This window comes from Hyla sarda, chromosome 9 (assembly GCF_029499605.1).
Source record: "Hyla sarda isolate aHylSar1 chromosome 9, aHylSar1.hap1, whole genome shotgun sequence".
Lineage (NCBI taxonomy): Eukaryota > Metazoa > Chordata > Amphibia > Anura > Hylidae > Hyla > Hyla sarda.
The window spans coordinates 148,964,453-148,987,810 of NC_079197.1; the positions used below are offsets into that span (position 1 = coordinate 148,964,453).

Here is a 23,358-nt window from a genome sequence, read left to right on the forward strand (position 1 = left end):
CTTCCTGTACTGTAGGGGGCGCTACCAGACACCAGTCAGTGCATACACTTCAGTAATACAGGTAAAGAGTACAGAACATGTAATACCTCCCTGTACTGTAGGGGGCGCTACCAGACATCAGTCAGTGTATACACTTCAGTAACACAGGTAAAGAGTACAGAACATGTAATACCTCACTGTACTGTAGGGGGCACTACCAGACACCAGTCAGTAATACAGGTAAAGAGTACAGAACATGTAATACCTCCCTGTACTGTAGGGGGCGCTACCAGACATCAGTCAGTGCATACACTTCAGTAATACAGGTAAAGAGTACAGAACATGTAATACCTCCCTGTACTGTAGGGGGCGCTACCAGACATCAGTCAGTGCATACACTTCAGTAATACAGGTAAAGAGTACAGAACATGTAATACCTTCCTGTACTGTAGGGGGCGCTACCAGACACCAGTCAGTGCATGCACTTCAGCAATACAGGTAAAGAGTACAGAACATGTAATACCTCCCTGTACTGTAGGGGGTGCTACCAGACACCAGTCAGTAATACACTTCAGTATTACAGGTAAAGAGTACAGAACATGTAATACCTCCCTGTACTGTAGGGGGCGCTACCAGACACCAGTCAGTGCATACACTTCAGTAATACAGGGGTTTAACCAATGAAATGTCCATTCTGATTGGTCGGTTCTTCCAGCCATTGACAGGTATCACAGATCTGGACTGTCCGTACATTGTATGTTGAGTCTGGTTTCTAGTTACAATGGTCCAGAAAAAACCATTGTATGTTGAAACTATTGTATGTTGAGGCCATTGTAAGTTGAGGGAACACTGTACTTCATAAGAAAATCTTATTTCCTTTGTATAGAAATCATGGCTTTGTCCAAGCTGCAGCACAGGCATAGACAACATATAAAAAGTACCCAGTGCCCATTTAAAGGGAACCAATAATCAGATTTTACCCTATATAACGCTTGGTAAAGCGTTATATAGGGTAAAATCTTTATTTTCACCATTCCCGGGGGACGCTCCTGCCCCCAGGGATGGTGAAGATATGAAGTTATAAACTAGTCACCGCCGCCGCCGTAAGTAGTCACCTGGGCGGGGAGCTCTTCTCACCAACTCCCGTTCTTCGGCCGGCAGCGACGCCCCCTCCGCTTGATTGATGGGCAGCGTCATCGTTCTGCTCCGTCTGTTCAGTGAGCGGAACAATGGCGCGGCCCATCAATCAAGCGGAGGGGGCATCGCTGCCGGCCAAAGAACGGGAATAGATGAGAAGAGCTCCCCGCCCAGGGGACTACTTACGGCGGCGGTGGTGACTAGTTTATAACTTCATATCTTCACCATGCCTGGGGGCAGGAGCGTCCCCCGGGAATGGTGAGGACAACAATTTTACCCTATGTAATGCTTTACCAAGCATTATATATGGTAAAATCTGATGATTGGTTCCCTTTAATGTATAGATGCCAGCAGTTCTGCCACCTGCCAGTCCTATAGATATAGCAGGATGTTAGCAGCAAATCCACAACAAAATCCATGTGACACATGCGGATTCCCTGCAAATTCCTCTTCACCTACAATAAAAAAGGGATGGAATCTGCAGTGTAAAAGGGGCACTCCAGTGGAAAGCGAGTATTTTCTAATCAACTGGTGGCAGAAAGTTAAACAAATTTGTAATGACTTCTATTTAAAAATCTTAATCCTTCCAGTACTTATCAGCTGCTGTATGATCCAGAGGAAGTTGTGTAGTTCTTTCCAGTCCTACCACAGTGCTCTCTGCTGACACCTTTGTCCATTTTAGGAACTGTCCGGAGCAAAAGAGGTTTGCTATGGGGATTTGCTCCTGCTCCAGACAGTTCCTGACATGGACAGAGGTGGCAGTAGAGAGCACTGTGGTAAGACTGGAAAGAACTACACAACTTCTTCTGGAACATATAGCAGCTGATAAGTACTGGAAGAATAAATATTTTTTTTAATAGAATTAACTTGCAAATCTGTTCAACTTTTTGGAACCAGTTAATATGATTTTTTTTCCCCGCTGGAGTACCCCTTTAAGGGAGTTTTTCCCAACCAGGGTGCTTCCAGCTGTTGCAAAACTACAACTCACCAGCATGCCTGGACAGCTGTTGGCTGTCCGGGCATGCTGGGAGTTGTAGTTTAACAACAGCTGGAGGCACCCTGGTTGGGAAATGCTGCCTTAACCCTTTAAGGACCCATTTTCACCTTAAAGGGGTACTCCACCCCTAGCATCTTATCTCCTATCCAAAGAATTGGGGATAAGATGTCAGATCGCTGGGGTCACTCTGCAGGGGACCCCCGGGATCTCCGCTGCAGCACCCGTTATCATTACTGCTCAGAGCAAACGTGCTCAGTGCGTAATGACAGGCGATACAGGGGCCGGAGCATCGTTACGTCATGGCTCCACCCCTCGTGACGTCACGGCCTGCCCCCTACATACAAGTCTATGGGAGGGGGCGTGGCGGTCATCACCCATTGTACTTTGTAAAGACATCACTTATTTTATAACAGTCTGTGGCAAAACAAAAAAATTGTGAATTGTGAAATGAAAAAAAAAAAGCGCCATTTCGCTAATTTTTAGGGATTCTGTTTCTATGCAGTGCACTGTTCAGTAAAGATGACAGTATTTTTATTCTGTAGGTCCACACAGTGACAGGGATAAAAATAAAAAACTACATGCACCAAAATTAGTATGGCTAAAATTGTCATCTTCAGACCACTATAACTTTATATTTCCACGTATGGGGCTATATGAGGGCTTATTTTTATGGTATATGAAGTGACCAAAAATTCACAATTTTGGAGTTTGGTATTATTTTACGTGTATGCCATCGACCATGTGGTTTAGCTAACCTTGTACAGTGGTCCCTCAACATACGATCGTAATTCGTTCCAAACGATCGTTTGTCGAATCCATCGTATGTTGAGGGATTCGTGCAATGTAAAAAGTGCATTTAATACTCACCTGTCCCCGCCGCTCCGGACCAGGTCCTCACCGCTCCCGCTGCTGTCCCAGGGGCCCCCGATGCTGTCCCGCTGCTCCGGTGTCTTCGCGATCCTCCGGCTTCTTCCGCATCTTCTCCGGTGTCCGGGCCTCCCTTTCTGGTGACGTTATTACGCTGCTGCGCCGGCGCCGCGTGCGTAGTGACGTAATAACGACGCCGGAAAGCGAGGCCCGGACCCCGGAGAAGATGCGGAAGACGCCGGAGGATCGTGAAGTGGACCCGGAGCAGCGGGGATAGGTAAGCGAACCTGTCCGGGATGCTTAAACTGCTATCCGACAGCAGCTTAAGCATTTTGCGCTGTCGGATAGCACTTAATGCGATGGCCCCGACATATAAAAGCATCGTATGTCGATGCCGACATGGACATGCGATGGCTTCTGAGAGGCCATCGTATGTCGATTTGATCATATGTCGGGGCCATCGCATGTCGGGGGGGGGGGTTTACTGTATTTTATAGTTTGTACATTTACGCACACGGTGGTACCACATATGATTCTTTTTATTACACTATTTTATTTATAATATAGGAAATGGGGCTCTTTTTCAGAGTTTGGGAAATTCACTCCCTGGAATCTATTACTGCTTCCCTGAATAACACCATCCCGCAGTCTCGCTCGACATGGGACCCGTGGGACAGATTCACTGATAGGCAGCCTCCCTGATTTCTTTGCCTTTCATGGGCCTTCTTCTATTCTCTTTTTTCTGTCTTTTTCTTTGTCTCGTTCCCCCCCCTTCCTGGATGTGGGTTGTCTTTGTCTCTCCCCCCCCCCCCCCCCCCAATAGATGATGTATAGAAATGCTCTGCAGTCCACTAGTATACCATGACACAGTGATTGCCTTATTGTGTAAAATGTTTTGCAGTGTCTTTTTGTGTGTATTTTCTGCTATTGGGGGAATGTATCCCCAACTCTACTACCTGTTTGTGTTCCTTTTGTTAAAAACTAATAAAAATTTACAGTAAAAAAAAAAAAAATTGAGGGGGGGGGGGGGGGGGGGGCGGGGCTAATTCACATTTATTCTCTTTTTTTTTTTTAACCACTTTTTACTTTTCTTTTAACTCCCTAAGGCAGTGGCTATCAAACTGGCCCTCCAGATGTTGCAAAACTACAATTCCCAGCAGGCCCGGACAGCCAACGGCTGTCCGGGCATGCTGGGAGTTGTAGTTTTGCAACATCTGGAGGGCCACAGTTTGAAGACCGCTGCCTTAAGGGGATATACCATGTAATCTTTTGATTGGTCAATGCACTGGTCAATGCTATGCCAGTGCATGCAGCTGGTTACTTCTGGCATCCGATCAAATACGTTGTAGCCGTTTATACAGTAATAGCCAACAAGCAGTCCCTGCATATACTCTTAGGATTTCTGCTAAGGCTCAATGCACTCGACCGTCACCGAGCCAACATGGAGACACATACGGAGAAAATCTCTCTCCGGTCTATTCTATCTTTCCACGTCCCCATTTGTGAAAGTTTCAGTAGAGATCAGTTGTAGACATGAGGGCGATCAGCTTACCAAGCACTGCACACTGTTCCCTAAGAGTCTCCTAGGACTGTATCCACCTTTTCCAGCCCACTGGAGCACCGGAAAGCTGAACTAAGTTATGCAGGAAAAGTCATCGACTGCCGAGCCGAGAAGTTCGTGACGAATCGAATTTACTGTAAGTTCGCTCATCTCTAGTTCTCATTGATTTCACTAGAATTTTTGTGACATGGATTCCTCTACCACATTCTAACCAGTACAAAACAAGTGGACCCTATGGGATGGGATCCATTAGACTTAGTATGTGTCAGCGTTGCACATAAAAGAAGTAAACCCAAACTCTATAGGCCCTAAGTACTGAAAGGGGCTGTCCATGGCTCTAAAACATTCTAACAATCCTCGCTCCCTAGTCCACCACTTCCAAGCTAGTTCTATACCCCTGATAGGGTCAGCCGCGTAGCCTGGGTATACAGGGTTAGTATAGACATGAAAGTGGAGGGCCAGGGAGCGAGGATTGTCATAACATTTTAGAGTTCTGGACGGTCACTTCAAGCTGTGCTGCGATAAACCACGGTAGGGTGCGCTCACATGTTATGTGCATTTGTGGCATCAATTCGGCAAGAGAAGCTCAAAAGCACCTGGCGACATACCTGTGTCAGACACTGATCCAATGACCGGAAGGGAGTCACTAGCTGTCAGCAGGGTTGTTTTAAAAGGGGTGGTCAGGCAAAAAACGTACCCCCTATCCCTTCCGATCGTGTGGGGTCGGACCACTGGGACCTTCAAAATCTCCAAAATGGGGATCGTCTCTTACCTCAGCGCACGTGCTGCACACAACACTATTCATTCTCTATAAGGCTGCATTCACACCACGTTTTGCTATTACAGTTCCGTATACATTTCCAATGTGAAAACCGCACGGAACCAAATTGGAAACCGTCTGCATTGACTCTCCATTGAAAACCGTATGCCAAACGATGCATCTGGTTGTGTACTTTTTGCGTCCTGTATGGTTTTGTATGTTTTTTTTTTGCCCGGGTCAAAAACCGCATTGAAACCGTATACGGTTCCTTTAACGTGGGAGTCAATTGGAACCGTAGAGAACTGTATGTGTGTACGGTCCTATCCGGTTTGTTCAATACGTTTTTTGAGCTTGCATATGCGCAGTGCACACCGAATGGAATGAAAAGTTAAAAGGGGTATTCAACTGGCTCCAGAAAGCAGAAAACAGATTAGTAAATTAGTTCCAAAATCTTTATCCTTCTAATAATTATCAGCTGCTGAAGTTGAGTTGTTCTTTTCTGTCTGGCAACAGTGCTCTCTGCTGACATCTCTGCTTGTCTCGGGAACTGCACAGAGTAGAAGAGGTTTGCTATGGGGATTTGCTTCTACTCTGGACAGTTCCCGAGACACGTGTCATCAGAGAGCACTTAGACAGAAAAGAACAACTCAACTTCAGCAGCTCATAAGTACTGAAAGGATTAAGATTTTTTTTTTAAATAAAAGTAATTTACAAATCTGTTTAGCTTAACCAGAACCAGTTGAGAGATTATATATACCGTATTTTTCGCCCTATAGGACGCACCGGCGTATAAGACGCGCCCAATTTATAGGTGCAAAATCTAAAAAAAAAATCAAGATTTTGAACCCAATAGTGGTCTTCAACCTGCGGACCTCCAGATGTTGCAAAACTACAACTCCCAGCATGCCCGGACAGCCGTTGGCTGTCCGGGCATGCTGGGAGTTGTAGTTTTGCAACATCTGGAGGTCCGCAGATTGAAGACTACTGCATAGGAGGTAATACTCACATGTCCCCGCCGCTCCGGACCAGTCACCGCTGCCCTGGATGTCACTCCATCGCTGTGGCCGTGTCCCCGTCGCTCCGGAACGTCTCTGCTGCCGGCCGGGTATCCTCGCTCTCCGTCTCCACCATCAAGTCGTTACGCACGCCGACGCACGTACGTGACGACATAATGACGAGGAAGGAGAGCGCCGGCCATACAGGGGATCCCTGAACGGAGAAGACACTGAGGAGGCAGGTAAGGTCCCTCCCGGTGTCCTGTAAGCACTAACCCGGCTATTCAGTCGGGCTGGCGGTGAAATCGCGGCGGTCCCGAACAGCCCGTCTGAACAGCCGGGTTAGTGTCACTTTCCCTTCAGACGCGGTGGTCAGCTTTGATCGCCGCGTCTGAAGGGTTAATACAGAGTATCACCGCGATCAGTGATTTCCTGTATTAGCCGCGGGTCCCGGCCTTTGATGGCCGCAGGGACCGCCGTGATAGGGGTGTATTCGCCGTATAAGACGCACCGACTTTTTCCCCCCAGTTTTGGGGAAGAAAAAGTGCGTCTTAAACGGCGAAAAATATGGTATGTGTATATATATATATATATATATATATATATATATATATATATATATATATACATATACACACACACACACATACAAATATGTAAGTTTTTTCTGGATAACCCCTTTAAAAACATTGACTTTTTTCTTTTAAACGGATGCAACCGAACGTCTTTTTTTAAACCGTATACGGGTTAAAATTTGTACAAACGTTTTGATACAGTTTAGTCCGGTTTTGAGGAATCCAATTGTCATCAAAAACCTGATACAAGAACTGTATTGCAAAAACGTGGTGTGAACCCAGCCTTAGAAGATCCAAGTGTTGTACATTAGCATCTCCCGCACTCTCCTAGAAAAGAATGGAGTGTGCGCCGTGTGCAGCACGCACTCCTATCGGAGGTCCCGTTCATTCCAGAGGTCAGACCCTCCACGAACAGACACCTATTCCCTATTGTGTGGATAGGCGATTAGATGTTCTTTCACCGGACCGCCCCTTTAAATTCTCCCACCGGATCGTGCCATGGAAGCACAAAACATGGTCAATGCATTCTTATTAGAGATGAGCCAACTTACAGTAAATTCGATTCGTCACAAACTTCTCGGCTCGCCAGTTGATGACTTTTCCTGCATAAATTAGTTCAGCTTTTAGGTGCTCCGGTGGGCTGGAAAAGGTGAAGCCTTTTCCAGCCCACGGGAGCACCTGAAAGCTGAACTAATTTATGCAGGAAAAGTCAGCAACTGCCGAGCCGAGAAGTTCATGACGAATCAAATTTACTGTAAGTTCACTCATCTCTAGTTCTTATCTAAGAAATGAGGGCACACTCATTTGTGTGGAATGAAGAAGTCAGTCATATGGGGGACACCATGTGGTCTTGGCCATGATTACTTTAGGCACTAAAGTACCATGGCCACCATCACCACCATGTGATGCCCCTTTACCAACCAGAAGGATAATTTGCCTATGGTGCCGTAGCTGGCTGTGCTGGGGGAAACTGCAGTCACTGTAGGACAGTGGTCTCAAACTGTGGCCCTCCAGATGTTGCAAAACTTCAACTACCAGCATGCCTGGACAGCCGTTGGCTGTCCGGGCATGCTGGGAGTTGAAGTTTTGCAACATCTGGAGGACCACAGTTTGACACCACTGCTGTAGGGAAAATGTAGTATTCGATAGGTGCTGGTCAAATGCATGGATGTCCACAAGAAAAACTTAGTGACCCTCTTCTCTGGCCTATAAAAGATGGGATACACGAGCCCACGAGTACCGGTCACCAAACTAAACTTTAAATATATTGTTCCTTATGTAATCATAAGACACTTTGCTACTTACTGGCTGTTAAAATTCTCAACCTTTATATGTTTTTAATGCGATTGAAAAAAAAATAATAAAAAAAAAAAACACGGCCACTAGGTGGCTCTGTTCTGTTCCCTGCACAAGTCAAACAGTTAGTTTGGTCTCCTCTCGGCCTGGCAGGAGACCAAACACAGAAAGTGGGTACGGGGCATGGCGAGGTACAGCTCTCGCAGGCTTCAGGGATGTCGAGCCTGCTGGGGAATGCCCACTTTCTCCTGCCGGGAGCTCAGCCAATGTGAGCAAGGGGTAAGGTTGGAATTTTTTTTATAAGGGCAGGAGGGGTGCTAGGAGTAGTTAGGGAATAGAATCTGAGTTCGTTTAGAAAATATGGTTTCATGACAGGTACTCATTAAAAATATAAGTTTCGCTTTTAGATGCTACAAATCATCTAATTTTTTTTACCTTGCAGAAGGAAGTAGTCGGAAGGCGTTTTCTTCAGCGCAGCTTTGGCTTTTTCGCTGTTCCAGTCGATTTCCAGGGCGTCCTTCAACTGGCAGTACTCTATTTTCTGACAAGGACAAAAAGCGGAGAAGTTTTGAGTCGCGCTGGGAATGTTTTCTCGGGAAAAGTTGAGCTGACTGTCATTTTTAAGCAGCCGCCCCGCTCCCCTCCACGCCCCCCCCTCTCAGCTCTTTAAAACATTTAGACAGCAAGAGGAACATTGATTGGGGCCGCTGCAATGTCACTTGTGGATAATGAGACTGAGTGTTCCAGCTGCCGAGGACATTGTGCTCTACTTTCTCTCGTACTTTGTTTTTAGCCAACTTTATTCACGTACAAATTATTTTCTTCACGACTTCCTGGACAGAGCCTTAAATTGGGCATGGAGGCAGTAACCAACCTTCTGGATCGGGCTACAGAAGACTATTAAAGGGTTACTCTATTTTTTTCTAACCAACTGGTGCCAGAAAGTTATTAGGATTTGTAAATTACAGACACATGTTCAAAAAAATAAAATAAAATAAAAAAAAAAGGAGGGGATAGAAATCACAGTGTGAATTTGGGTAGAAAACAGACATGGTGCACATCTACAATCTAGTATAATGATCTGATTGCTTCTCAGCATAATATCAAAAACTAACAGGTTGTTAGTATACATTTTTGATCAAAAAGTACAATCCCACTCGCCACGTCAAGGCCACCTATTTAGAGTGGGTCCCTAACGTCCCTAGCATAAAATGGCGTAGCACCGGGTGGCGACCACCACCGCCGCAACACCAGAGCGGCCACATGTGCTGCACTCTTCCCCACCCCCTCAGCCCAACCCTATATAAGTAGTAGTTAGCTACACAAAGGCCGCTCGGCAATCTCCGGCTCTGCCATAGAGATGTATTGAGGGGGTGCGTCGGCCGCCGCTTCGTGCGGGGGTCGCCACCCGCTATCTGGGCGGAGAGCCGGGGCCCCGTACAGAGAGATCGCAGGGGGCCCCAGCGGTCGGACCCCCCGCGATCTCAAACTTATCCCCTATCCTTAGGATAGGGGATAAGTTTTTCACCACTGGACTACCCCTTTAAAGAAACGCCCTGGGTTTCGTTTTTTGCCCATAATACGCACACACTTATGGTTACCAGTCAACCAGCACCATTAGTTTTATTTCAGCACAGCTGCATCTATGCGTTTCATTACTGTGACTGGGTCATGTGATCACCAGAAAACCACATTGCTTAGTGTGTCTTAAAAAAGGAAGTCAAGTCTTGGATCAGCCGACTTCCCGTGAACTACAGGAGGGTAACATCCCCTATTACATCCGCTCCTCCTAGCTCACAAATCATTCCCCACTCAGCTCTATCTGTATACTGCTGCTGCTCTCTCTATGGCATCAGGATAATAGTTATACAACTCCCCTCCAGCTCTATATGTATGCTGCTGCTGCCATCTCTATGGAAACAGAATATATAGTAAACATTGCATTTCTTGCTGCGCGTTCAGTTTTTGCCATGATTTTACCCAAATTGCGGCAAGAAAATTGTGCTGTTTTACTGCAACACAGTAAAAATGCATCACATTTACCACGATTTTGAAAGATCATAGGAGAAATGGCCAATATGCAGTCAAAATGTGTCAAGAATGTTATATAAATCCAATGTGTTAACGGTCTTAAGACTTATAATTTTATATTATATATATATATATATATATATATATATATATATATACACACACACACACATACACTTTGTATAAGGAAACGCATCCAAACTGTACACAGTGTGAACTGACCCTCAACCCACTAATGAGTTCACCTGGATGACCCCTCCCCCCTCCCCCTGCACCATTAGCCTGATTTTATGATCAGGTGCAGTGATCAAACACCACTCCCTTAGCCAAAGCATTAATGGGAAATGTAGGCAGCAAAACAGAACCACTTCAGTGATGAATTTACATTCAAATTAGAGCCTATTGTAAACTCAACCTGATTTCGATGGGTTGTGCACCAAAAAATTGTGCCTGCACCAGAATTTGTGGCACAACAAAAATCTTCGAAGAAACCTTCAAAGAAAAACTGTACATTTCTCAATAGACCAGTGTTTTCCAACCAGTGTGCCTCCAGCTGTTGCAAAACTATAACTCCCAGCATGCCCAGACATCCTACTGAATATAGCGCAGTCTCAGGACTTCTGACGGGTGAACTACGCAGAGGAATCCCATTGAAATCAATGAGAGGCTGCTGCAACAGGATTCCTGTTCTGAATTTTCACATGGTAATTCTGAGTGGAATCGTCTTAGTGTGAACAAGCTCTAAAGAGGCTTTCACATTAAAGGGTACCTTTCAAATTTTTTTTTTGATATATTATAGATTAATGTATGCAGAATAACTTTCCAATAGTATGTTATTAAAAAAATATGCTTCTTTCTATTTAATTTTCCACTTTGAAGAAATTACCACTAGGGGTCTCCCTACCAGTCTTATATTTTTTTTTTTTTTATAGATTTCAGACTCATGCAGGAGTCCTAAATCTCAGACTGCAGCGGGACACAGACAAGCACAGCACTGCTCACTGCTCAACCCCTCTATTACGCTGATCCATGCAAAGCTATGGCTTTACAGGGATCAGTGTAAAAGATCAGTGTGTGCAGTGTTATAGGTCCCTATGGGAGCTATAACACTGCAAAAAAAAAAAAAAAGTGGAAAAAAAAAAGTTAAAGATCATTTAACCCCTTCCATAATAAAAGTTTGAATCACCCCCCTTTTCCCATTAAAAATAAAATAAAAATTGTGTAAATAAAAACAAACATATGTGATATCGCCACGTGCGTAAATGTCCGAACTATAAAAATATATCGTTAATTAAACCGCACAGTCAATGGCGTGCGTGCAAAAAAAGAAAAAATTCCAAAATAGCGTATTTGTCATTTTTTTTATCATTGAAAAAATAAATGAGTAAAAAGCGACCAAAAAGTCTGATCAATACAAAAATGGTACCGATAAAAACTTCAGGACACGGTGCAAAAAATAGCGGCCCGTACACGGAAAAATAAAAAAGTTATAGGGGTAAGAAGATGAGAATTTTAAATGTATAAATTTTCCTGCATGTAGTTATGATCTTTTTCAGAAGTCCGACAAAATCAAACCTATATAAGTAGGGTATCATTTTAATCGTATGGACCTACAGAATAATGATAAGGTGTCATTTTTACCGAAAAATGTACGGTGTAGAAACGGAAGCCCCCAAAAGTTACAAAATAAAAAATTTTCTTCAATTTTGTCGCACAATGAATTTTTTTTCCGTTTCGCCGTGGATTTTTAAGTAAAATGACTAATCTCACTGCAAAGTAGAATTTGTGGCGCAAAAAATAAGCCATAATATGGATTTTTAGGTGCAAAATTGAAAGTTATGATTTTTTGAAGGTGATGAGGAAAAAATGAAAGTGCGAAAACTGAAAAACCCTGCGTCCTTAAGGGGTTAACGGATGAATTTTATAGCGTGAAAGCAGCTTAAGTGTTTTCAGGGAAAGCCCCCACTGACAGCACAGATCAGCAGAGTCATCTCTGTGTCTTTTATGTCCAGAGTCGCCGCTATAGATCAGCTCAACTTTCCCATTTGACGGGCCGTTCCTAGAGGTATCCTGACATCCTGACTGCAGACACAACAAAGCCTCCTCTGTTCTCCGTCATTCACAGCCCCCAGGTAGATGACCTCTTGCCTCGGAATCTGTTGACTTAATAGTAAGGATGGGGGACGCCTTAAAGCGGATGAATCAGCAAAACAACAGGTCCACTTCAAGCTCAATGAAGCCCTATTGTAGAGGACAGTAGCCTGGAGGAGAACTCGTCCAGACGGGGGGCGACACGGAATCCACCTAACTGGGAAAGGTGAATCCATGTCAGCGGTAATGACGCTCCCAAGATGAAGGTCAAGATTAAGTATAAATGAAGCTTTTCACCAGGAGATAGGCGGAACGGAATTATGGCGGACACAGTAATAATTATCCTTTCTCATTAGACAATAGAGCTTGAGGTCACGTATTACAACTCTTCTGCAGACCGACCAAAAATAGCAAAATGGGGGGAGAGGGGGTCAGATAAATTTTTCTAAGTTGTCACAACTCTCCGGTTCTGTACCAGAGAATTCCCAATGGGGGAATTTATCAATAAAGGGGTACTCTGGAGGAAAACCACCATTGACGTAAATGTACGTCCTGGTTTGGCGGGACTTCCCGCACCAGGATGCACATTTACGTCCTGTGTATGACCGCGAGCATCGGAAGGGTGCTCGCGTCATACACGGCAGGTTCCGGCTGCTAGCAGCAGCCAGGGACGCGCGGATGTCCGCCATTATCCCCTCCAATGCCGTGATCAATACAGATCGCGGCATTGCAGCACTTTGATTGGATGATCGGATCGCCCGCAGCGCTGCCGCGGCAAGCCGATCATCCAGCATGGCGGCCGGAGGTTCCCTCACCTGGCTCCGGCCGTCTCCCGGGGTCTTCTGCTCTGGTCTGAGATCGAGCAGACCAGAGCAGAAGATAACCGATAATACTGAGCAGTGCTGTGTCCTATACATAGCACTGCACAGTATTAGCAATCAAAGGATTGCTATAGATAGTCCCCTATGGGGACATAAAAAGTGTAAAATAAAAGTAGAAAAATGTAAAAATGAAAATTGTCAGTTTTTCCCATTTTACCCCCAAAAAGAGTAAACATTTTTTTTATAAACATATTTGGTATCGCCGCGTGCGTCAATGTCCGAACTATCAAAATATAATGTTAATGATCCCGTACGGTGAATGGCGGAAACTTAAAAAATAAAAAAAAGTCCAAAAATTTTGCTTTTTTGTCACATTTTATTTAAAAAATAAATAAATAAATAATGATCTAAAAGTTTTATATACCGTATATACTCGAGTATAAGCCGAGACCCCTTATTTCAACCCAAAATCCCAGGAAAAGTTATTGACTCGAGTATAAGCCTAGGGTGGGAAATACATCATCCCCCCCCTGTCATCATCCAGACCCATCATTATCATCCTCATCACCGCCTGTCATCATCCAGACCCTCATCATCATCATCACCTGTCATCATCCCACACATCCCCCCTTCATCATCCCCTTGTCATCATCCCACACATCTCCCCTTCATCATCCCCTTGTCATCATCCCCACCCCCCTTCATCATCCCCTTGTAATCATCCCACACACCCACCTTCATCATCCCACCCCCCCCCCCCTTCATCATCCTCTTATCATCCCACCCCCCCCCCTCTTCATCATCCTCTTCTCATCATCCGCCCTCAGTGGTCTTCAACCTGCGGACCTCCAGAGGTTTCAAAACTACAACTCCCAGCAAGCCCGGGCAGCCATCGGCTGTCCGGGCTTGCTGGGAGTTGTAGTTTTGAAACCTCCGGAGGTCCGCAGGTTGAAGACCACTGCGGCCTTCGACATCATCCAGCCCCCTCTCACCCCCCTTTAGTTCTGTACAGTACTCACCTCCGCTCGGCGCTGGTCCGGTCCTGCAGGGCTGTCCGGAGAGGAGGTGGTCCGGTGGGATAGTGGTTCCGGGCTGCCATCTTCACTGGGGGCGCCTCTTCTCCGCGCTTTCGGCCCGGAATAGAGGTGTTGCCTTGACAACGACGCAGAAGTACGTTGGCAATGAACGCACCTCTGCGTCGTTGTCAAGGCAACGTGACTATTCTAAGGCCGGGCCCGAAGCGCTTAGAAGAGGCCTCCCCGGTGAAGATAGCAGCCCGGAACCACTATCCCACCGGACCACCTCCTCTCCGGACAGTCCTGCAGCACCGGACCAGCGCCGAGCGGAGGTGAGTACTGTACAGAACTAAAGGGGGGTGAGAGGGGGCTGGATGATGTCGAAGGCCGCAGTGGTCTTCAACCTGCGGACCTCCGGAGGTTTCAAAACTACAACTCCCAGCAAGCCCGGACAGCCGATGGCTGCCCGGGCTTGCTGGGAGTTGTAGTTTTGAAACCTCTGGAGGTCCGCAGGTTGAAGACCACTGCGGGTGGAGAGTTCACTCGAGTATAAGCCGAGGGGGGTGTTTTCAGCACGAAAAATCGTGCTGAAAAACTCGGCTTATACTCGAGTATATACGGTATGCAAATGTGGTATCTAAAAAAAAAGTACAGATGACGGCGCAAAAAATGAGCCCTCATACCGCCCTATATACGGAAAAATGAAAAAGTTATAGGTGGTCAAAAAAGGGCGATTTTAGATTACTGATTTTGTACAAAAAGTTTTAGATTTTTTTTAAGCGGTACAAAAATATAAAAGTATGTAGCCATGGGTATCATTTTAATTGTATTGACCCACAGAATAAAGAAAACATGTCATTTTTACCGTAATTGTACAGTGTGAAAACGAAACCCTCCAAAAAGTGCAAAATTTTGGTTTCCATTTAAATTTCCTAGGAAAAAAACGAAAACTCAAAAATAAAACTGGCCTGTCCTTAAGGTGAAAATGGGCTTGGTCATTAAGGGATTAAAAAGGTGTTAAAGGGGTTATCCAGGAAAAAAGACATTTATTTATCAACTGGCTCTGGCTCCAGACAATCAGATTTGTAAATTACTTCTATTAAAAAAATATTCATCCTTCCAGTACTTATGAGCTGCTGAAGTCAAGTTGTTCTTTTCTGTCTAAGTGCTCTCTGATGACCTGTTGCGGGAACTACCCAGTTTAGAAGCAAATCCCCATAGCAAACCTCTTCTACATTCCCGAGACAAGCAGAGATGTCAGCAGAGAGCACTGTTGCCAGACAGAAAACCACTCAACTTCAGCAGCTGATAATTATTGAAAGGATTAAAATTTTAAAGAAGTAATTTACTAATCTGTTTAACTTTCTAGAGTCAGTTGATCTAAAAAAAAATTTTTTTTAAAGTTTTTTTCCTGGAATACCCCTTTAACGGGAAGGGTGCTGTAAAATATGCCTCTATTCAGTTCTGATCTCCTGCTGCTGGTCTTATGGTCACACAGACCCAACATTTTTGATTTGTGGATGTCTGGCTGTTGCGGAAGTCACTATAGATTTAAAGGGGTACTCCAGTGGGAAACAATTATTATTTTTTTTTTTTTAAATCACCTGGTGCCAGAAAGTTAAACAGATTTGTAAATTATTTCTATTAAAAAATCTTAATCCTTCCAGTACTTAGCAGCTACTATATGCTACACATTAGGGATCGACCGATATCGTTTTTTTAGGGCCGATACCGATAATCGGTGGAGGTTAGGGCCGATAGCCGATAACTTATACCGATATTCCGACACCGCTGCAGGTCATTGATTTAAAGCGGGCACTTTAAATCAATGCACTGCAGTGGCTTTTGCGGTGCCATAGGCCGCCGCCACCACCCGCTTCTCACCCCCTACCTGTCAGTGTGGTCCAGGCCATCCATTCTTCCTTCCTGTAGTGTCCGGCGGCATTCCGGGTGGAGGGTGCACCGGTCCGGGCTGTCCTTCTCCGGCGGTCATCTTCTCCACTCCGGGCAGGCTCGGTGTAGCGACGTCTATGCAGCGTACTAGGCCGGAGCCTGCTCGGAGTGGAGAAGAGGACCCGCGGAGAAGGACAGCCCGTACCGGTGCACCCTCCACCCGGAATGGCGCCGGACACTACAAGAAGGAAGGATGGATGGCCCGAACCACCCCCATTACGGGTAAGTTTATTTTATTTTTATTTTTTTATTGACTCGGGGGGTGGGGGAGGGGCCCGACCAGTATAGCGGTATGGGCAAAAATCCATACCGGTATACCGCCCAGCACTACGGTGGGGGGTGCGACGCTGTGGGTCGGTCACGGTGCGGGGGGCGGGGAATTATCGGCAAGGTAATTGCCGATACCGATAATGCCCAAAATCGTGATTATCGGCCGATAATATCAGCCATACCGATAATCGGTCGATCCCTACTCCACATGAAGTTATTTTCAATTTGAATTTCCTTTCTGTCAGACCACAGTGCTCTCTGCTGACACCTCTGTCTGTATCAGGAACTGTCCAGAGTAGGAGCAAATCCCCATAGCAAACCTTTCCTGCAATACAGACAGTTCCTAAAATGGACAGAGGTGTCAGCAGAGAGCACTGTGGTCAGACAGAAAAGAACTATACAACTTCCTCTGTAGCATAAAGAAAGCAGCTGATAAGTACTGGAAGGATTAAGCTTTTTAAATAGAAGTAATTTACGAATCTGTTTAACTTTCTGGCACCAGTTGATTTAAAAAACAAAATACTTTCCAGTGGAGTACCCCTTTAAGGAATCATTATATTAATTTATGAATGCCCCTTTATTGGTTGTTATAATGGTTGCTCCTGAGCAGCACAAAAAAAAAAAAAAAAAAAAAAAATGATATATATATATATATATAGTATAAGGTGAGGTATTATAATAATAATAATTTAAAAATAATAATAATAATAATACATAATTAAAATAATAATAAATAATAATAGTTAAAATAATAATAAATAATAATTAAAATAATAATAAATATTATAAAAAAAAAAATATATATATATAAGGTGAGGTATAATAATTAAAATGATAATGAATAATAATTAAAATGATAATTAATAATAATTAAAATGATAATTAATAATAATTAATAAATAATAATACATATACATATATAATATAAGGTGAGGTATTAATATATTTCCTGACTATAGGTGGAGATTTTTTAGCATTCTATTCCACAATAATACAAGATCTCCACGTTACAGCATCTAACCAGCTTACAATTATCCAGTGAGATATATTAATAGCGTGCAATGAAGCATTACGCCATTACAAGCGCCGTGCCGGCCCTTCTGCCTTCCATACAATGATATCATCCCTGTAAATCCCCAAGCTGGACTCCAGTAATAACACAGGTGAACGTGCCGCGCTCCACGAGACTGTCAAGCCTTTTCGAGCGCGCTAGCACAGAGGGAGTTAACGCCCCGCTGGGAGGAGAAGCTAAATTACAAAAATGTTCAGCCGCTATTGTATTCTTCCAGGCTGTGCATTCGCTCACCAGTAGGGAATAAAAACACACACATCCCCCGAGCAGTTTTCTAATTTAAATATGTCACTTTGTGAAGTCTGTCAAGTCAAAATGAACTCCCATTTGCAACACTTAAGCAATTGCGAGCACCTAAGGCATCCTAATTGATGTCAGAGAGGAATAAATTAATGCGAGGGGCGGCGCTGTCCTCCGCAGCCGAGAAGATTACATAATCCTATCACCAGCTAAAACTTTCAAGGAGTCTAGAGGAGACGGTGAAGGAGTCTTATGGTGACTGCCTATGCCAGTGTTTCCCAACCAGGGTGCCTCCAGCTGTTGCAAATTACAACTCCCAGGATGCCCTAAAACTTGCAACAACTGGAGCAGTGTTTTCCAACCAGGGTGCCTCCAGCTGTTGCAAAACTACAACTCCCAGCATGCCCGGACAGCCAAAGGCTGTCCGGGCATGCTGGGAGTTGTAGTTTTGCAACAGCTGGAGGCATCCCCTTTGGGAAACACTGACTTATCCTGTACCAGTCATCCGCCAAGGAATATTGCCTTTGGGTTTCTAAGTGCTCAATGACCACAGTCATATCCGAATATTTTAAAGGGGTATTCCAGGAAAAAAACTTTTTTTTTAAATATATATATATATATATATATATATATATATATATATATATATATATATATATATATATCTCAACTGGCTCCAGAAAGTTACACAGATTTGTTAATTAATTCTATTAAAAAAATCTTAATCCTTCCAGTACTTATGAGCTTCTGAAGTTAAGGTTGTTCTTTTCTGTCTAAGTGCTCTCTGATGACACGTGTCTCGGGAAACGCCCAGTTTAGAAGAGGTTTGCTATGGGGATTTGCTTCTAAACTGGGCGTTTCCCAAGACACATGTCATCAGAGAGGATTTAGACAGAAAAGAACAACCTTAACTTCAGAAGCTCATAAGTACTGAAAGGATTAAGATTTTTTAATAGAAGTCATTTACAAATCTGTTTAACTTTCTGGAACCAGTTGATATATAAAAAAAAGTTTTTTCCTGGAATACCCCTTTAACCCCTTAAGGACGCAGGACGTAAATGTACGTCCTGGTGAGGTGGTACTTAACGCACCAGGACGTACATTTACGTCCTAAGCATAACCGCGGGCATCGGAGCGATGCCCGTGTCATGCGCGGCTGATCCCGGCTGCTAATCGCAGCCAGGGACCCGCCGGCAATGGCCGACGCCCGCGATCTCGCGGGCGTCCGCCATTAACCCCTCAGGTGCCGGGATCAATACAGATCCCGGCATCTGCGGGAGTTCGCGATTAAAATGAACGATCGGATCGCCCGCAGCGCTGCTGCGGGGATCCGATCATTCATAACGCCGCACGGAGGTCCCCTCTCCTTACTCTGTGCGGCTCCCGGCGTCTCCTGCTCTGGTCTGTGATCGAGCAGACCAGAGCAGGAGATGACCGATAATACTGATCTGTTCTATGTCCTATACATAGAACAGATCAGTATTAGCAATCATGGTATTGCTATGAATAGTCCCCTATGGGGACTATTCAAGTGTAAAAAAAAATGTAAAAAAATGTAAAAGTAAAAGTAAAAAAAAAGTGAAAAATCCCCTCCCCCAATAAAAAAGTAAAACGTCCGTTTTTTCCTATTTTACCCCCCAAAAAGCGTAAAAAACATTTTTTATAGACATATTTGGTATCGCCGCGTGCGTAAATGTCCGAACTATTAAAATAAAATGTTAATGATCCCGTACGGTGAACAGCGTGAACGAAAAAAATTTTAAAAAGTCCAAAATTCCTACTTTTTTAATACATTTTATTAAAAAAAAAATTATAAAAAATGTATTAAAAGTTTTTTATATACAAATGTGGTATCAAAAAAAAGTACAGATCATGGCGCATAAAATGAGCCCCCATACCGCCGCTTATACTGAAAAATAAAAAAGTTATAGGTCATCAAAATAAAGGGATTATAAACGTACTAATTTGGTTAAAAAGTTTGTGATTTTTTTTAAGCGCAACAATAATATAAAAGTATGTAATAATGGGTATCATTTTAATCGTATTGACCCTCAGAATAAAGAACACATGTCATTTTTACCAGAAATTGTACGGCGTGAAAACAAAACCTTCCAAAATTAGCAAAATTGCGTTTTTCGTTTTAATTTCCCCACAAAAATAGTGTTTTTTGGTTGCGCCATACATTTTATGATATAATGAGTGATGTCATTACAAAGGACAACTGGTCACGCAAAAAACAAGCCCTCATACTAGTCTGTGGATGAAAATATAAAAGAGTTATGATTTTTAGAAGGCGAGGAGGAAAAAATGAAAACGTAAAAATTAAATTGTCTGAGTCCTTAAGGCCAAAATGGGCTGAGTCCTTAAGGGGTTAAAGGAGTTATCCATGAAAAAAAAAATTTTCATAACAACTGGCTCCAGAACGTTAAACAGATTTATAAATTACTTCTATTAAAAAAAATAATAATAAAAAAAATCTTAACTTCAGCAGCTGATAAGTACTGGTTGGATTGAGTTGTTATTTTCAGTCTGACCACAGTGCTCTCTGCTGACACCTCTGTCTCAGGAACTGTCCAGAGCAGGAGAGGTTTGCTATGGGGATTTGCTGCTACTGAACTGGACAGTTCCTGAGACAGACAGAGGTGTCAGCAGAGAGCACTGTTCTCAGACAGAAAAGAACAACTCAACTTCAGCAGCTGATAAGTACTGGATTAAGATTTTTTTCTTTTTTTTTAAAGGGTATGTTCACACTGCGGAATCTCAGCTCACAGAATTCCGCGAGCGGAGATTCCGTCAGATACCAGGGCACTGCGCCGTCAACATTGATGGCTATGCGGTAATCGCGGAACTCCGCGCAAAGAGTGCACACGTTCTTTCTTTGTGCGGAACGATTTCAGCGGCGGAATTGTCCGCCGCTGAAATTCTGCAGTGTGAATGGGTCTCACGGAAGACCCATTCAAACTGATCATAACGTTCACAGCACGGAATTCTACCAGCGGAATTCCGCTCACGGAATTCCGCAGTATGAACATACCCTAATAGAAGTAATTTACAAATTACTTTCTGAAGCCAGTTGATAAAAGAAATTTTTTTTTTTTTCATGGAATACCACTTTAATGGTCTTAACCCCTTAACAGCCATCGTATTTCTGGCTTTGAGAACATGACTAGAGATGAGCGAACTTAGAGTAAATTCGATTCGTCACAAACTTCTCGGCTCGGCAGTTGATTGCTTATCCTGCATAAATTAGTTCAGCTTTCAGGTGCTCCCGTGGGCTGGAGACTCTTTCCTAGGACTGTATCCACCTTTTCCAGCCCACCAGAGCACCGGAAAGCTGAACTAATTTACGCAGGAAGAGTCATCAACTGCCGAGCCGAGAAGTTTGTGACGAATCGAATTTACTGTAAGTTCGCTCATCTCTAAACATGACACTCGCATTCCAGTCACTCACCGTTACCTCACCTCGTGCTCTCTCAGCTGGATTCCCCCCCAATGTTCTGCCCCTGGTCCCACTACTACTCTTCTCCATTTTGACTTTTGGCCTGGGACAGTTCATAGAACCTCATGGCTTGTTGTATTACTTTACACAGAGATTTACCTGTGTGTCCCAAATATAACCTTTATACTAGCTAAAGCAGTGTTTCTCAACCAGGGTGCCTCCGGCTGTTGCAAAACTACAACTCCCAGAATGCCAAGTCTTGGGTAGGAGAACAAGTTTGGGGAAAGTTGTGCGTTTCCTCCTAGCTCTGGGTCACGTGATCAGTACAGACGAGCGGATTGAGGGTGGGTTCACACCACGATTTTTCTATACAGTTTTTGGATACAGTGATCGCTCAACTTACAATGGCCTCAACATACAATAGTTTCAACATACAATGGTCTTTTCTGGACCATTGTAACATGAAACCAGACTTAACATACAATGCTATGGAATCGGCGAAACGTGTCAGTGGCTGGAAGAACCGACCAATCAGAATGGACATTTCACTGGTAAAACCCCTGTATTCCTAAAGTGCATGCACTGACTGGTGTCTGGTAGCACCCCCTACAGTACAGGGAGGTATTACATGTTCTGTACTACTTTTGGGCCAGGGTTAGCTGCTCCTTTGGACATCAGGTGAGGGCGGCTCCATGTTACTTTTTTAGGACATTGCGTTTACTGTACAGGACCCCAAAGAAGCTTCTGTCCTCTACATAGACCAGTGTTTCCCAAAGAGGGTGCCTCCAGCTGTTGCAAAACTACAACTCCCTGCATGCCCGGACAGGCATGCTGGGAGTTGTAGTTTTGCAACAGCTGGAGGCACCCTGGTTGGGAAACAATGGCATAGACAGTGATTACAGCTCCCAGCAGATCTTTATTACTTTTATATGTAAGGACTTATCTATATTAGTTATCTACTTATTTGTCTTTAATCCTCACTTTTTCCAATTTTTGGATGACATTTTGGGGCTTCAGAACCAATTCCCAGGTTTCCACAGAGTTCTGGTTTCAACATACAATGGTCGTCCTGGAACCGATTAATATTGTAACTTGAGGGACCACTGTACGTTTAAAAAAAAAAAAAAAAAAAAAAAAAAAACAAGAAAAAAAAAACAAGAAAAAAACGTATGCAACCGTACAGTAAACCGTGGCCATAGACTTTCCATTCAAAACTGTATGCACCATATTGTATACGGTTGTCTCCGTTTTTCAAACCACACGGTTTTTAACTTTTTTTTCTGGACAGAAAACCGTGGCCTACCACGGATTTTGGTCTGGGTGAAAGACCGTATTGACCCGTATACGTTTTTTTCTTAAACATGGGAGTCAATGGGAACCGTACAAATCTATGTGCGTACGGTTCCATCCAGTTTTCACCATACGGTTTTTGACTTTGAAATTCCAAGAAAAACAACTGTACTATCAAACAAGTGAAACTTTATTCATAATGGAGTGAAAAGTTCAAAACGTATACTTTTTTTCTTAAAAAAAAGGATGTAACCGGACATCATTTTTCAAACCATATACGGATAAAACTTAGTACACACGTTTTGATACAGTTTAGTCAGGTTTTGAGGAATCCGTTTTTTTAATCAAAAACCTGATATACTGTATTGCAAAAACGTGGTGTGAACCCAACCTTACAGCGTATTTTACGCTGCGGATCCACCACTGAAGGACCTCTGTATGGTGCCTTTACATGTGCCTGCTCGGAGCGGCAATACGCCGCAACGTGCAGACACACTGAAGCGATGTGTGAGTCGCCGTGCATGCGTGGTGTACTCGCACACATGGCGGCCGCTCCCCCTGCTCTATGAGCTAGGCCGAGAGCTGCCGTGATGTGCAAGTATACCGCGCGACACGCACATCGCAGTGTGTCTGCACGTTGCGGCGTATTGCCGCTCCGAGCAGGCACATGTAAAGGCACCATACAGAGGTCCTTCAGTGGTGGATCCGCAGCGTAAAATACGCTGTAAGGCTGGGTTCACACCACGTTTTTGCAATACAGTATATCAGGTTTTTGATTAAAAAAACGGATTCCTCAAAACCTGACTAAACTGTATCAAAACGTGTGTACTAAGTTTTATCCGTATATGGTTTGAAAAATGATGTCCGGTTACATCCTTTTTTTTAAGAAAAAAAGTATACGTTTTGAACTTTTCACTCCATTATGAATAAAGTTTCACTTGTTTGATAGTACAGTTGTTTTTCTTGGA

The 23,358-nt window shown here is 43.9% G+C and overlaps 1 protein-coding gene across 1 annotated transcript in view; it reads right to left on the bottom strand.

The window, feature by feature from the left end:
• Positions 1-23,358, bottom strand: part of SAE1 (SUMO1 activating enzyme subunit 1) — a 74,137-nt gene that overhangs the window by 19,045 nt on the left and 31,734 nt on the right. The window contains exon 6 of the mRNA XM_056540006.1: positions 8,603-8,708. Coding sequence (XP_056395981.1) covers positions 8,603-8,708 — 106 coding nt within the window. The remainder of the gene's footprint in view (positions 1-8,602; positions 8,709-23,358) is intronic.